We start from the raw sequence: 15,515 nt of genomic DNA, 5'->3' as shown, positions 1-15,515 counted from the left end.
TCTTAAAATATGTCGAGATTGCTTTATAGCACGTTATTCCGCAAAAACATGAAAATTAAAAAAAATTTACATAGCACGTTATTCCCGCCCACCCTTCAATTGTTGTTTAGGTACTTGTAATTTAATATTGAATGGATAATCAACTTATCCAACATTTAAATTTAATATAATATAAACTTATATGTGTGTACAGTAGCAACTTAAAGTGACTATAATGGAATTGCATGTTTTATTAAATAACATAAATATGCGGTTGGGTTTAATGGGGATCATTATAGATATTACACAGTTGTAAAAAACAATGTTTTACAGCTGTAGCCATAATAGTTATATTAATCTTCACTTTAAGTAATAAATCTGTCATTAATAACAAAGCCACCACGATGTACTTTATACCTATAAAATATTTATATTTTTAATAATCAATCACAATAAACAATGGAGTGTACATATAAATAACTAATAGTCAGTTAAATATAATTTAATTATATTTTAGCTGCCTCAAACAATTATCATTATCAATAAATTAATATTAATGCTACTAGTACAGTGTACTATCAAAATATTGAAAGTATAAAATTTGAAATTAAAATTAATACCATACAAAAACAATAAATATTTATTCGCTTGCTATAAAAAAAGAGAACCCTACTACATGTATTATGAGAGGGTTTCTAGAAAAACTTAAATATTAAACATTAAATATTGAACAATGTGAATCACTTTTGAAAAATAATTCCAAGTGTAAATGGTATTTTCATAAATATTCCTACGTTATGAATTCATATATTTTAATAATAATTATTATAATTTATTTAGTTAATGATTTTGTATGAGAAGCATTATTATTAAATTTACAGAAGTCAGTTCAGCATTTTGCCATTCCAAATACGATTCACTGGAGAGGTTCTTGATGTCAGTGTTCAAAAATTGAATATGTTTACTAATATGACTATAGACTACCAACAGAGTGATTTGAGTGTGGGTTTACTCAATAATTGTTTATATGAGGTGAGCAAAATACAGCACTTGTATTTAAATACATTAGAATGCATGTACAAAATAAATAGTTGTAGAAACTAGTAACATAATTGAATAATGTGTATGTCACACCATTTTGTACCTATAAGGCTATAACAGGGTATGTTTGTATTGGTTCAAGTATTTTTTTTATATTTACAAATTTACTCTTCATTTACTTCTAATAATTTTGTATTTAATACTAAAATTAGTATTTGTTGGTATACAATTATCAGTTACCGTTCTAGTATTTGTTTAACAAGACTCCATTACCTTATTACATGTACAAAATATCTTGTTAGTTTAAATTAACTTCTTCTGTTATAGTTACAAGATGAAAAACATATTTAATTAATTTAAATATTCACTACAGTTTTCATATTGGATAGGTTACATAATATTTATAAATTATTTTAATATAATCTTATATTTTAAATATTTGAATATGTATAAAAAATAAACTAATACCTCAAAATATGCATGTAAAAAATATCTGGGTACTGCAATGTATAAAATATATAATATACAATATGCTATATGTTTGAAAATAAGAAAAGGTGGGTCAGTGGATGTTGCTCTGCTGTACAGTAGGTTATAAGTAGGTCACTGTATAATGGATTATTAAATTTTCATTCAATGATATAATATCATTGCATATGATAAACGATTCTGAGCGGAGACGGTATGTCAGTCTAGTCATATCTATGGTATTAGGAAAAAAATTGACCTATAATAGGCACCTATAATAAATTCCAAATTAATCATATCACAAAATCCATTAGGTACTTATAACACGTTATTCATCAACAATAAACCATGATACTATTATAGATTGTAATAGTATACTTTAGAAGTTTCATGTACCCGCGAATAATATTATACAATTACAATAAAATAACTAAAATAGTTATTCTAGGTTTTTTAATATGTAATTTTGTCCTAATTTGAACTTAAATGACTATAAGAATAAACTGTGCTTATGTATTTTTTAGATTTTTTGGTAATAGAATTAACTATTTACGTAGAATCTTGTTTTAAACTTTCAATCCTTAGTTATAAAAGTTGAACATTTTATAAATTTTTAACTACGAAATATTTATTCAATTTTAAATCTGATAAAGTTTGTCAAAATTCGATCTTTAAATGCTTATAAAAAAAAGTTGTGCCCCTATGTATTTTTAATATTTTTTAACTGCTCATATAACAATATATCAGAAGCCTTGTATTAATTTTTTACACTTTTTGGCCCAACAGATAAAACTTTATTGTTATTTATAAAAAAAAAACTATGTCCGTAAACAGCATAAAAAGAGTCAAATTATTTAAAAAATTTTCTCATGTATAGAAAATGCTAATATAAACATTCATTGAAATTTTCAAGTATCTACAATCATTTGTTTTTTAATTGTAACCAAATAAGAAAATTGTTTCATGAGAAATCGAGTGGATATCAAATGTTGTAAAAATATGAAGTTCAAACGCTCATAAAAACTTAATTTGATTTCCTTGAAGACATTTTTTTTTTATAAAGATAGACAAACTTATGAGGAATCTTGTATTAAATTTTCAAATCATAGATTTAAAAAGAAAAATTTTTACGAATTATTAACTCAAAATAATTTGCTAATTTTTGTGATTTTTATATATTGTATCAATTTTTGAACTTTAAATGCTAATAAAAAAAAACTGTGACTAAGGATTTTTAATATTTTTCAAATTTCATTGTAACAATATAGTAGGAGCCATGTATTAAATTTTCAAGTATTTTTATTCAAAAATTAAAGTTTTATTGATATTCATAGAAAGAAAAACTAATAAAATTGGAAACTGAAAATGTCCCTAAACAGTTCAAAACAAATCAAAATATTTTGAAAATTTTATTATGTATAGAAAATGGAAATATAAACAACCAGTGAAAATTTCATGTATCTACAGTTATTTGTTTTAAAGTTACACCAAAAACCAAAATCGATTTTCTTGAAAACAGCTTTTGCGTAAAAATTCCCGTTTTTCCTTAATTTTTATTTTGTTTTTCACGGCGCTTTTGAAAACTAATGAAAATTTCAAATTTTGACCTCCCGAATGCACCAACTAGATTCACTTTCCCATCAAACAAGGTACTGTTGAAGAAAATCAAAGCAGTTTTATGCCCCACACCGTGAAGACAAACACAAAAAAAAAAAATAAAAAAAACACACATCATTGTAAAATCAATACATTCATCGTTCCACTCAGAATCTAAAAAAGTGATATTATACGTGTAACACACGAGTCAATAAATTACATATTGCTTAGAATAAAAGTTATTTGATTTGTAAGGTATTTCGGTTACACCAATTATATTCGCAATTTACTGATTATATATGAGAAATTTACATACATGAAAACTCAAATTTTCTTCAAAAATGGCCTATCATGACAAAAAGTATATTGCAAACTACTAATAATTGTGAATCGTTTAATTCACAATTTAATCAACAGTTTTATAAATCCCCCCCATACTATATGTATATTTTTAAACGTTTTTTTTGACACTGATCAGATGGACAATTCACTTAAAATAAAGAGTGCCAATTTAAATATTCGATACACTGCAAAAAACACTTTATTAAAATATACTACCTAAGACTAGTAAAACACTATAAATAATTTTAATAATAAAAAATATTTCGCGTTACAAGATGTTTAGTGTGTTGAAATTAATTACATTAAAAAAACAAACAAAATATTACTCATATATAATACATTTATGTACAAGTCACTTTTGGTATGACTTTATTATTATTATTATTATCAGTATTATGATATTAATAGAAACCATGACGAAATATTATCATTTATCATTTATATTGCACCTGCTATCTATAGTCACTTTTTCATATTAGTTATAGGTACTATAGTTATTATTAGGTATTATTTTTATAGAAGCAATTTACATAATATTTTATAAATTGTAATACACACGTAGGTAATACGCAACAATAAAAACATGTAAACAAAAATGTATGGAAAGTATTATAATAATTTTACCATAGCAGATAGATTGGCGGATACCGTGATTTCAAATTTTGGCGGAAACGATACATTTCCCGATGGACGAAGTTGGTCGATACGGCACAGGTAGCGCGAGTGAGCAATATTAAGGGCATTGTTACATCTTGGGAATCGACAGACGACAATTCACTTTTTATTTGCAACTGTATTTCGTCTCGGCAACACTATAGCCAATTCACACAGAATCCAGCCATTAACCTGTAGCTGTATCGCTGTACCTCTAATACGTGTGAGTATATTATTACCATATATTATTACCATATAGTATACAACAGAAAATTTATTTGATACTTCTCAATATTTTTTGGTAGTTTTGTGTGTCATAAATTATTATTAGTTTGTATAATATCATAGATTTTATTGTTTTTTTACTATTACCCTGCGTGAGTTAAGTAAATAAAAAATAATATTTGCACGACGGGGTGTGTATAGTAGACCTTTGCAGATAGGTATATCGAATAATCGTTTTTTGTACGAAATAGTCAATCCAATTCAATCCAATTGACTATTGGATATTATTGTGAATAAGTAATATCGTAAATTCATTTTTTCTTCAAAATATATCTATTATTTTGACACTATCGACAATCGAGTCTAACTGATGACTATCGAGCAGTATATCGAAGCAGGAGTTGCCTATTTAAACTGTGTAAAATACGGATCAATTTGTTATACGACATAACTAATTTTCTAATGCATCAATTAACCCCTAGTAAACTCTAAAACATCAGAAATATTGTGTAGAACGTGCTTTTGTAAAAAATCATCAAAATCGTACCTTTAAAAATTAAGTTATAAATGAAAAAATGTGAACTTTTTAATGGAAATTTATATTAAATTCAGAATAACGATGGCCGTCATAGTCGTCGTAGTTGTTATTGCATCAGCATTGATACCAAACATATCACCGTTCTTATAGATTAATGTGTAAATACACAATACTTAATAACGATAAAAATAATTGATGCCACAGCAAAAACCCTTCGTAAACTACGTGTAAAATGACTAGGTAAAAAAAATATAAGATCTTTAAGCACTGTAAAGATGTCATGAATAAATATATTGAATTTAAGTATATTGAATTTAAGTAAACTTATTTTGTTTCAATAATTTATTTACTTGGCAAGGAATTATTTAGAATAGTATATAAATATTAGTACGTTATATTTTAATAGTCCTTCGCCATTTAATTATTTTGTTCATCACACTTTGTGTCTTTTAAGATATGATTCCTCGCCAAGTAAATAAATTAGGTATTGAAACAAAATAAGTTTACTTAAATTCAACATACTTAGCATTTATTCATATCACATCTCTACAATGCTTAAAGATCTTATATTTTTTTTACTTAGCCGTTTTTACACGTAGTTTACGAAGGTTTTTGTTGTGATTATTATTATCGATTTACATTTGCTGACTCGCGGGGATGACAAGTGGTTTATCGTTGTATTTTATTGTCAATCTTTCTTTAAATCGACATTTTAACTCAAACCCACTTTAAATTAGTTGATACTATTTTTTTTGTCTTTTAAATACATAATTACTTTATTATTATAATTTAAGTTAATACATAATATAATGGAAATAAACAAATTTCAACACGTGTCATTAATTTCTATTTTCTTAACTATAATTTAAAAGAAAATATAAATTAAATACACAGTGGCCCAGTTTACTTTAAAACACAATTATTCGTATAGGTACACAGTTTTAATACTGTCAGGCCAAAGCGTACAATTGTAATAGTTTAGATTATTATTATTGTACCTAATAGATCATATTATTATCATCATTATTATTATTATTTGTAATATTTTTACTTTAATGTTACACATCTCATTTTATTACAAATCATTTGAAACGAATTTACCACTTGCCAAAATATAACTATTTAATCTCAGTAAAAATATGTATTTACATATGAACCTATATTACTACGACCTATATTATATTAAATTATAACCTATAATAACGTGTTCCTATACTACATATTATAACATATTACATTTTATATTGTAACGTAGGTTAAGTTAGGTTAGGTGCCTATATAGCGCCATTATCTCACGGCTACACCTCTGCGATCTTTCATAGTAGGTACCTATACGACAGGATACGATTTATTTCAATTCAATAACAAAAATTAAATGCGAAATATTACTTCTAAAAGTATTTGTATGGTTTCCTTGCTGCGTCTATCGGCCACTTCCGGCACGGGACATGGTCGGCGTTTCGATTATTCACTGTCCGATGCTGCAAGGAGAATATGGGTTTAAATTATATTTTTACTTCAACACAATATGCTACGAGATATTTTACGACCCCCCGCAAGGATAAAAAATTTTCATTATAAATGGTTGGTACGTGCATTTTCGGTTTTGGGCCATATGTGATCGCTATTGTAATACGAGAGAGAACCTCCTGGTATTATAGTGGTTCGGCAAATGTTTTGTTACAAATAAATAATTGTAATGGCTATTCAGTACTCGTACAACTGTAAAGAATTCCTGACCTCTTTTATATAATATCGTGCACAAGCCAAAAATACTGTAAAAACGTGTTTTCTACACATACTTGTTTCAGTATCCTGAATTTGAAAATGTTTAATAACATAATTTAAAAAAAATATTAATATTATAAAAATTTTTTTATAATTTGGATAACATAAATACTTAAAAGTTATTAGTTGATAACATTGGTATTTTTTTTATGTTTTTTTCATTTAATTATTAAAAATTGAAGTATACAAAGAGGAGAGTATAGTTGTCGCACATGGAATAGTTTTTGCTATGGTGTACATTTGTAAGACGGAGACAACTCATGCGCGGGTGTGACATCCTCTTAATCAAACCGTAGTCGTTAATGTAATATTTTCAATCAATTTGCAATGACTTTTAAACGGTACCTTATTTCATTAAATGTTTTCAAACACTTTTAAAATGAGCACTTAAAAGTTAAAATCACAAAATTTGGTGAACAATGTTTCTTCAAATAAGTGTGTAAGGTAAAAAAGATTGTTACCGAATTAAACAGGTAGTTTTTTATTCCCGATATAATTGGACCTTCAAAAAAACTATTATATTCTAAAATAAAATAAAATAATTATTAAATATGAGTAAGAGGACGTGGTACTCGTATGTGTAGTCTCCATCTTACAAGTGCGTAATGTGGCAAATTTTATGCTAGGCAGATCACAATTACCTTTGTTAGTTTAAAAATGATATTATATTGTTTATTATATATTATTTTAAAGCGAAATATGAGTCTTTTAAGATTTTCAATTTTAAAATTTATCAGTAATACGTTTTAGATTCTGAGTAAAGCGATTGATGTATGATTTCACAATGATGTGTGTTTTTATTATTTTAATATAATAATTTAATTTTTGATTAATTTATTTTTGTTGCGTCTGTCATTTGTTTTTAGAACAGTAGAAATGCTTAAATTTCCTTCAACTGTATCTTTTCTGATAGGAAAGTGAATCAAAAGCACAGGGAACAACAAAATTAAAAATACGCAAAAATGGTTTTCGACTAAATCGAATTTGGTTTTTAGTGTAACTAAAACAAATGATTAAAGATACATGAAACATTCACTGGTTGTTTATATTGGAATTTTCTATAAATCATACAATTTTGAAAATATTTTGACTTGTCTTGAGCTGTTTACGGACATTTTAAAATTTAAATTTTTTTGTTTTTTTTCTATAAATATCAATAAAATATTATTTGTTAGGCAAAAGATCGTGAAAATTTAATACAAGGCTCCTAATATATAGTTACAATAGCAGTTTAAATATATTAAAAATACATATTCACATTTTTGTTTATAGGCATTTTAATCAAAATTGGTCGCGAAATAAATATTAATTTGGTATTTTAGGTATAATAGTATTATGCTTTTTTAAAGTTGAAAGTACAGATTATTACAATAAAAGGTTATACATTATAAGAATTATTATCCGTAATATTGAATTTTATATTCAATATAATATTTATATTATATTATATTATATTATATTATAGATATATTATTTATCTTTACTGTAATCTGTAGACCGACAAGTTGAAATGATCAGTAAGAATTTATAAATATAATATAAGTTTACCTATTTAAAAATCTGTTTATATTATCTAATCTACCAATTACCAAGCAAAGTACTTATGGTTGTAAAATATCAAAACCTAAAGCCGGATTCACAGCTGCATTATGCGTCGTATCGTGTCGAACAAATGGTATTGTGTTTGGACGTTACTTTTTTGATATCATGTAATAACCAAGTTGCAATTGATTGTTTCAAAATACAAAAATTGTCTATACCTCAACTTTTGAAAATTAGTGTTAGGTAATAGGTATCAGTTGTAACTATTAACTTTAGTTACTACAGCACTACGCCATCGCATTACGCGACATACAACGTATCTGTGAATCCGTCTTTAGAGTGAAAGTATATTCTAAATATGGATATCATAATGTGCTAACCTAATTTAACATATTTTTATACGACCTTTAGATCATATAGAAGTGAAGCCGTAAAAAAACGTAGTGTGCAAACATACACAATTATCAATCTACGAGTGTTAATTTGCGCTTGAGTTTTAAAACAAAAAAATGTTAGATATCGATGCGATTATAGTTCCTAAAGTCAGAAGGAAGATGTCCTTCATAGCTATTTTATTTGCCACGATCATGTACTTTAAGCAAGGCGATGAAGCGAACGACACTTCATCGGGCATCATTGACCTGCCCGGAGATTCACTACTAAGCAATTACGATTTTATTATTGTCGGCGGAGGATCAGCAGGTAAAAATAATACATATTATATCCTTATCTTATAAAATTATATTAGTATAAGACATGACGTGTTGTATACTTTCGTAATATTTTTTATCACGATACTGTGTCGATAATTTTTTCAAAATAATATAAACAAACTTAATATGAACTAAAAATACAACATTTTCTCAGGTGCGGTGCTCGCAAATAGGCTAACAGAATTCGAACATTGGAGTGTTCTAGTGATAGAAGCTGGTGGGCATGAAAATGAATTATCGGGCGTGCCTTTGTTGGCAACCCACCAGCAACTATCCGATACTGACTGGCAATATATAACTGAATCTCAAAATACAGCGTGTTTGGGTGAGTAATACTTAAGTACCTACCTCCTATAAAGAAATATAGACGGACATTTGTGGACTCAATATATACTTAATTTCTTAAGGTAATATAATAACTATCTCGGTTTTATAATAATGTGGTATTATTTAAATGTTGTACTATTTTGATAAATATTGATCCAAATGTTTTGCAACGTTCTTCTATAGTTTCAATTATTAATTTTCCCAATACCTATAACTTAGTTTCCTAAAATATGAAATGTACCTACTGCGAATCTGGTTTTAAGTTTTATAAAATGCATTTAAATTATTTTATCGTTCCTAAAATCATAAAAAAAAATTATAGTCTCAGAAATGTTAACTTTGCATTAAATATACATTTCACATAATGTACCCATTCATACAACTATACAAGATATTCCTGTAAACATGACATAGTAGGTAAATGTAATCTACATACATACATACATACATACATACATACATACATACATACATACATACATACATACATACATACATACATAGGAACATTTTAAATATTTTATATAACGTGATTTAATTTATTTATTATTTTATTTTTCAGCTATGAATGAAAAACGGTGCAGGTGGTCTCGAGGCAAAGTTTTAGGAGGGTCCAGCGTATTAAACAATATGTTGTATGTGCGTGGAAACCCAATGGACTTTGAAAGCTGGTTGGAGCAAGGTAATTCAGGTTGGGGGTACAATGACGTGCTCCAATATTTTAAAAAATCGGAGGACAACAAAAACTCGTCCTTAGTGCGTACTCCGTACCATTCGGCTGGCGGCTATCTCACGGTGTCGGAAGCTCCAGCCAATACCCCATTAGCCGAAGCGTTCATGGCGGCCGGGAGAGAAATGGGCTACGATGTACACGATATTAATGGCCAACGTCAAACGGGTTTTATGGTACCACAAGGAACCATCAGAAATGGTTCAAGATGCAGTACGGCGAAGGCATTCTTGAGACCAGCCAGGTTACGAAGAAACCTGCACGTGACACTGAACACGCTTGTCACACGAGTTGTCATAGATCCTCTAACGAAAATCGCGATGGGTGTCGAACTGATAAAAAATAACATTAGGTACTACGTTCGGGCGGAAAAAGAAGTGTTGCTGTCAGCGGGTCCTATCAATTCGCCAAAGTTGCTTATGCTCTCTGGCATTGGTCCTGAAAGTCATCTGGCAGAAATGGGTATACCCATTATTTCCAATTTAGACGTAGGAAAAAATCTTCAAGACCACATCGGACTTGGTGGATTGACGTTTTTGACCAAACAACAGGTTATACTTTATTAATTAAAAAGTTATTTTATTTTTATCTCATGAAACTATTGTAATGACATATCCACTGCGGTGAATTATTATATTACTACGTGCTCTTTCGTTTGTTGTACAGGTTTCACTAACGCATAAAAGAGTGCAAAACCTCGATACGATATTCAGCTATGCGCAGATGCGCCAAGGACTACTAACGATCATGGCCGGCGTTGAAGGAATGGCGTTCATTAATTCCAAACACGGCAATATATCAGTTGAGCAACCAGACATCGGATTGAACTTAGTGTCTGGGTCCACCATTACTGGTCTTTGTGGAAACAACACTTGGAAAGCTCACGGGCTAAAAGATTGTTTTTATGATTCGATGTATAAATCGATTCTTCACAAAGACGTTTGGTCCGCTCTACCTGTAAGTAAAATGTATTAAAAAAATATTAGAAACGAAAATATCAGATTTAAATTGTATAAAATATATCGTAATTGTTTCAATAACTATTAGGGCTTATACTTTATACATACATGTGCTTCATCAAAACATATTTTTCATATTCTCATATTTTATATATCGATAATGGTTTATGCTAGGTACTTAGGTATTTTAGGTATTTTTTTGTTTTGCATTAAATGTTTCACGTATAAATTGAACACGCGTTATTCATTGCACAGATTGTTTTTGATGCTGTTCAAGAAATACCTATAATTTTAAAGATATTTGAAAAATAAAATGATAATTTCACAGACTTACATTGTGGCTGAAAACATTATATTCACTGGTTTTATTATATTAGTGGTCTAAATCTGAACTGAAAATATTCAAAGTCTGATAGGCAATAATAGTAGGTATATACCGAACCCCGACACTTTCCCACCTGTCGTCGATGGCTGTGGAGATAATCAACATTTCATATTATTGTATATCTGCAGATATTGTTGAAGCCCAAGAGCCGCGGCGAAATACTGTTGCGGAGTGCCAACCCGTTCGACTCTCCCAAGATTTTTCCCAACTACCTGACTGCCCAAGAGGACGTGGACACGCTGGTGAGGGGTGTCAATTTTGTGCTGGAAATGGCCCAGACTGCGTCTCTCCGCAAGTTCGACAGCAGTCTGCACGACGTACCGTTCCCCGGTTGTCAGACGGTGCCATGGCACTCGGACGCCTACTGGGAGTGCATGGTTCGGCATTACACCGTGTCCACGAACAATCCGGCGGGTACCGCCAAGATGGGTCCCGCGGGTGACAAGACCGCCGTGGTGGACCCACAGCTCCAAGTGTACGGCGTCAATGGGCTCCGGGTGGTGGACGCGTCCATCATGCCTACGCTTGTTTCCACCAACACCAACGCTCCGGTCATAATGATAGCTGAGAAGGCTGCGGATATGATAAAGAGTTCATGGCCTAGTATCCCGTCTCGTTTCTATGACTGTATGACAACAGGAAGAGCGAGAATAATATACGAAAAATTGATTTTTTAATATTTTTTTTTGTTTTGAACGCATAATAATATTATTATAACAATGTGAGTAAAAACTAAAATTGCACTCAAATCGTTTTAATACTACCGCAGTGATTTCTTTATTTTTTTTTTCTTATAATTGGAAATAATTTTAATTTAATTTAATTTATTTAAGTTTATAAATAAACGTTCATTATACATATGTATTTTTTTTTAATTTTTAATTTGTGAAAACATTTTTACTGTAATAATTAGATAAAATATAAACATTATTTTAATTACAACGAATCATCCTTTATTCGCAATACTAGTGTAGTTTTGTTGGTGGTAGACAGTTCAATTTAATATTTAATACATTATAAGATTATTTTCTAACACAAAATCAAATCAAAACTTACATTAAAATAAAATAACATTGACAAAGTAATTTATTGGTAACTAAGGCTTGAAAATTGAATACAAGGTTCTTCATAAGTGTTTATTACTGAAACCCAAAAATTAAAAATATCTATATAAAAAAGAATTTTTTATATAGATATTTGAGTTTCATATTTGGTCTAAATTAGGTATTTAAAGGAACAATAACGATAATTCGTGGAGACTTGGATAAATGTACGTATATTATTATAGTGTACACTCGACGATGACATTTTAATATACGATGTTTAAGGTAAATGATAATTCGAACTATCATATTAATAAAAGTAAAATAAATTACTTTATTAGTAAATTAGATATTTAAATTTTAAATATATAGAATAACAATAAATTTTAGTTATTTAAAAAAAAAATATTCGTTGGTAGTCTTAACTGTAAATATTTTGTAAGTACCTATTTTATTATATTGTATATTAACAATATATATAATAGTATGTATATTATAAAATAATTGATTTACTATGTTAATGTTTATAAATTAGGTATAAATGATAATTGGTATTTTATCATCGGTTAATATTTATCACTTATCAATCGGATCAACAATAAGATGCATCCATACATTTTTTTAACAAGTCGACTGTCCCACCAATTTTTACGATCTTGCGACGAACGTCATCGCTCGTTTCAACTCTTAAAAGTTTTTAAATGTTTAATTAGGTATAGGTAGGTATACATATGCAAGGTTGAGCGTTAACTAAACTAGTTCATTTTGGATTTTAATTAACTTAACTGATAATTTACTAAATTAACGAATTAATTTATCGTTTTAAGAAATAAGTTAAGTTAATTTATTTTGTTTTTAATTTTATGATATTTCACTATTTCAGTCTATTTTGTTTTCATGTCAAAAAATATTAACCGGAATTGTTTTGAGTTAAAAATGTATATCATTTGAATCTAACTTATATGGAAATTCTATATAAAGTAATAACATTATAGTCTATATTTTAGTTTTGGGTTGGAACAAAATGAAGTACGCTAACGTTGTATAATCAAATTAATATTTTTTTAACTTAATAAAAAGTTAACAAAAAGTGTGTATTAACTTTTGACTTAGGTAACTGATTGTTAAATTAACTTTTTGTTATTGGTGCATATTATCTTAACTTAACTGAGTTAAAAAAAAATCATTAACTTGCCCAGCTTTTATAATTACGATACAACAAGGAATACAGCAGAGCGACTATAGCGACTGACTATCGTCATTTGAATATGTGATGTTGAATTACTCAATGGTTTGTTCTGGTAGAGCCATAATGTTATATAAACACGTTTTATGACACAAATAATATTATGTCCCTTTGAACACTTGGTGTATTTTAAGTTGCCTATCTGGTATTCTGGAAGCCAAAATGACTTACGAGTAATATTTAAACCTATTAGTTGGGAATCGATAATATTATTATGTTAGCATAATTTATAACGAAGTTTAATTTTTCTAACAAATTATTTGGCTTTTTACCTAACATCCGTAAAGAAGTTTCACTCAATATATTAGAAGCTTATATTGTTATATTACTATAAAGTAGGTATAAATCTTTTAACAGACAAATTTCTTAAAAACACTAATATTTTAATAATATACATATAAACTATAAAGTAAAATTAAATATTTTAGTTTCTTTATATAATATATTCGGGATCCAGCTATTAAATAAAACAATCTGACAAAAATCAATATAGTATGAAATAATATGTGTTGAGTGTCACACACCCTCATATCACCGTTTACAACAAATTTAATTGTCTTTCGCATTTATCACAATAATTCTTAGTCTAATAATTAATCTTAATAATTTTTTGACAGCGATGTGTGTGCGAGTTACCCAAGTTACCCAAGTTTCTAATTTTATATTATTTCGTATATAGGAGTCTCAGCTATATCGAATATTATAATATATGTACCTCGTGTAGCGATCACAATTAAATGTAGCTGAGAAGTTTGAAACATATATTATATCTACGTGTATTACTCAGTGTGATTCCTATGAGATGTAACAATGGAAGTCACATGGACATACTTTCTTGAAATCCCTTCGACACAGATTTTAAAAATTAATAGTTATGTTCATAATATTATTCAGAAAAGAAAAATATACCTAATTAATTACTCGGTATTTTATACATGTTTGTACAGGTACTCATTAATTATTATTAATTAATAACTCTTAATTATTATTAGTTACTTATTATAATATTTTTATACATTCATATAATTACGACTGACTTGAATAATATTTGATATTATTACCTTTATGTGTTGGTAATTATTAATAATTATATTGTAATAATGAATTTGATAATTATAATTTATTTGTGGACCATTAGGTAAACAAATACGTCATACAAATAATTTAATTTCTAATAAGGACTGAGCCTTAATGTGGAAAAGAGTCTAACTATGTCGTTCACTAGATTTCGGTCTGTTATTTACTTTCAATACTCGATTTATGATTCGTCCATGTTCATGGTCATGAGCGTGAAACACCCAGGTATTCTTTACACCCCTACTCTCGATTTTTAAACCTACATTGAATCATCATGTGCAGGGCAGCATGTGTTAAGCGAATAGCTTACGAATTCAAGCTAGAATTTTTCAATGAAAGTACTATATTCCTCCTTAGTTCGATGTATAGTAGAATATGACTCTGTGGTATGGGACTCCAATAATATAAAAATAGTAAAAATCGTTATCGTTATCGTTAACTGCATCTGTAGGCTGGTCCAAAACTAAATTAAACCCAGCTTTTATGAAACATTTTTTGACTGTATCTGGTTTTATTAAGTTTACAGATTTATTCAACCAATAAATTGCATCTAGTACATTAATTTTATTTGACTTGCTAATAATGATTGTAAAACCATTTTACGATAATTTACTTTAATCGAATAAATAATTCCTTGGTCCATTGGTTGGGTAAGTGATGTCGTGTTAGCTGGAAGCCACGCTAAACGAGCATTTGATAAATTTAAATGCGGATGACATGTTGCATTATCAAGAAATATAATAACTCTTCGATTTTGTTTTTTTAATTTATTGTTGAATGTATACAACCAATCTTCCATTATGCTTCCAGTCATCCATGCTTTATTATTAGCTCGCCAAATTATGGGAAATTTTGTCGGATC

General features: G+C 28.4%; 2 protein-coding genes across 2 annotated transcripts; both read left to right on the top strand.

Annotated features, from left to right (window-relative positions):
- Window positions 1-8,727: 8,727 nt before the first annotated feature.
- LOC115033192 (glucose dehydrogenase [FAD, quinone]-like) lies at window positions 8,728-9,219 on the top strand. Its single transcript, XM_029485343.1, has 2 exons — window positions 8,728-8,875; window positions 9,041-9,219. The coding sequence occupies exons 1-2, from the start codon at window positions 8,728-8,730 to the stop codon at window positions 9,217-9,219; spliced, it is 327 nt and encodes a 108-aa protein (XP_029341203.1).
- Window positions 9,220-9,777: 558 nt separating this feature from the next.
- LOC100163199 (glucose dehydrogenase [FAD, quinone]-like) lies at window positions 9,778-12,045 on the top strand. The gene is made up of 3 exons (XM_029491813.1): window positions 9,778-10,494; window positions 10,610-10,900; window positions 11,416-12,045. The coding sequence occupies exons 1-3, from the start codon at window positions 9,778-9,780 to the stop codon at window positions 11,962-11,964; spliced, it is 1,557 nt and encodes a 518-aa protein (XP_029347673.1). The 3' UTR covers window positions 11,965-12,045.
- The last annotated feature ends 3,470 nt before the right edge of the window (window positions 12,046-15,515 follow it).

Source organism: Acyrthosiphon pisum, chromosome X (assembly GCF_005508785.2).
Source record: "Acyrthosiphon pisum isolate AL4f chromosome X, pea_aphid_22Mar2018_4r6ur, whole genome shotgun sequence".
NCBI classification, from domain to species: domain Eukaryota; kingdom Metazoa; phylum Arthropoda; class Insecta; order Hemiptera; family Aphididae; genus Acyrthosiphon; species Acyrthosiphon pisum.
The sequence above is the reverse complement of the archived record's forward strand: the minus strand, read 5'-3'. Positions and strand labels throughout refer to the sequence as shown.

What these genes read in the sequence shown, in the direction of transcription:
- LOC115033192 (XM_029485343.1), top strand. Translation starts at nt 8,728, where the DNA reads ATGTCCTTCATAGCTATTTTATTTGCCACGATCATGTACTTTAAGCAA. An exon ending in TGTCGGCGGAGGATCAGCAG is followed by an intron (nt 8,876 to 9,040) that starts GTAAAAATAATA and finishes ACATTTTCTCAG; the next exon opens with GTGCGGTGCTCGCAAATAGG.
- LOC100163199 (XM_029491813.1), top strand. Translation starts at nt 9,778, where the DNA reads ATGAATGAAAAACGGTGCAGGTGGTCTCGAGGCAAAGTTTTAGGAGGG. An exon ending in CGTTTTTGACCAAACAACAG is followed by an intron (nt 10,495 to 10,609) that starts GTTATACTTTAT and finishes TTTGTTGTACAG; the next exon opens with GTTTCACTAACGCATAAAAG. An exon ending in ACGTTTGGTCCGCTCTACCT is followed by an intron (nt 10,901 to 11,415) that starts GTAAGTAAAATG and finishes GTATATCTGCAG; the next exon opens with ATATTGTTGAAGCCCAAGAG.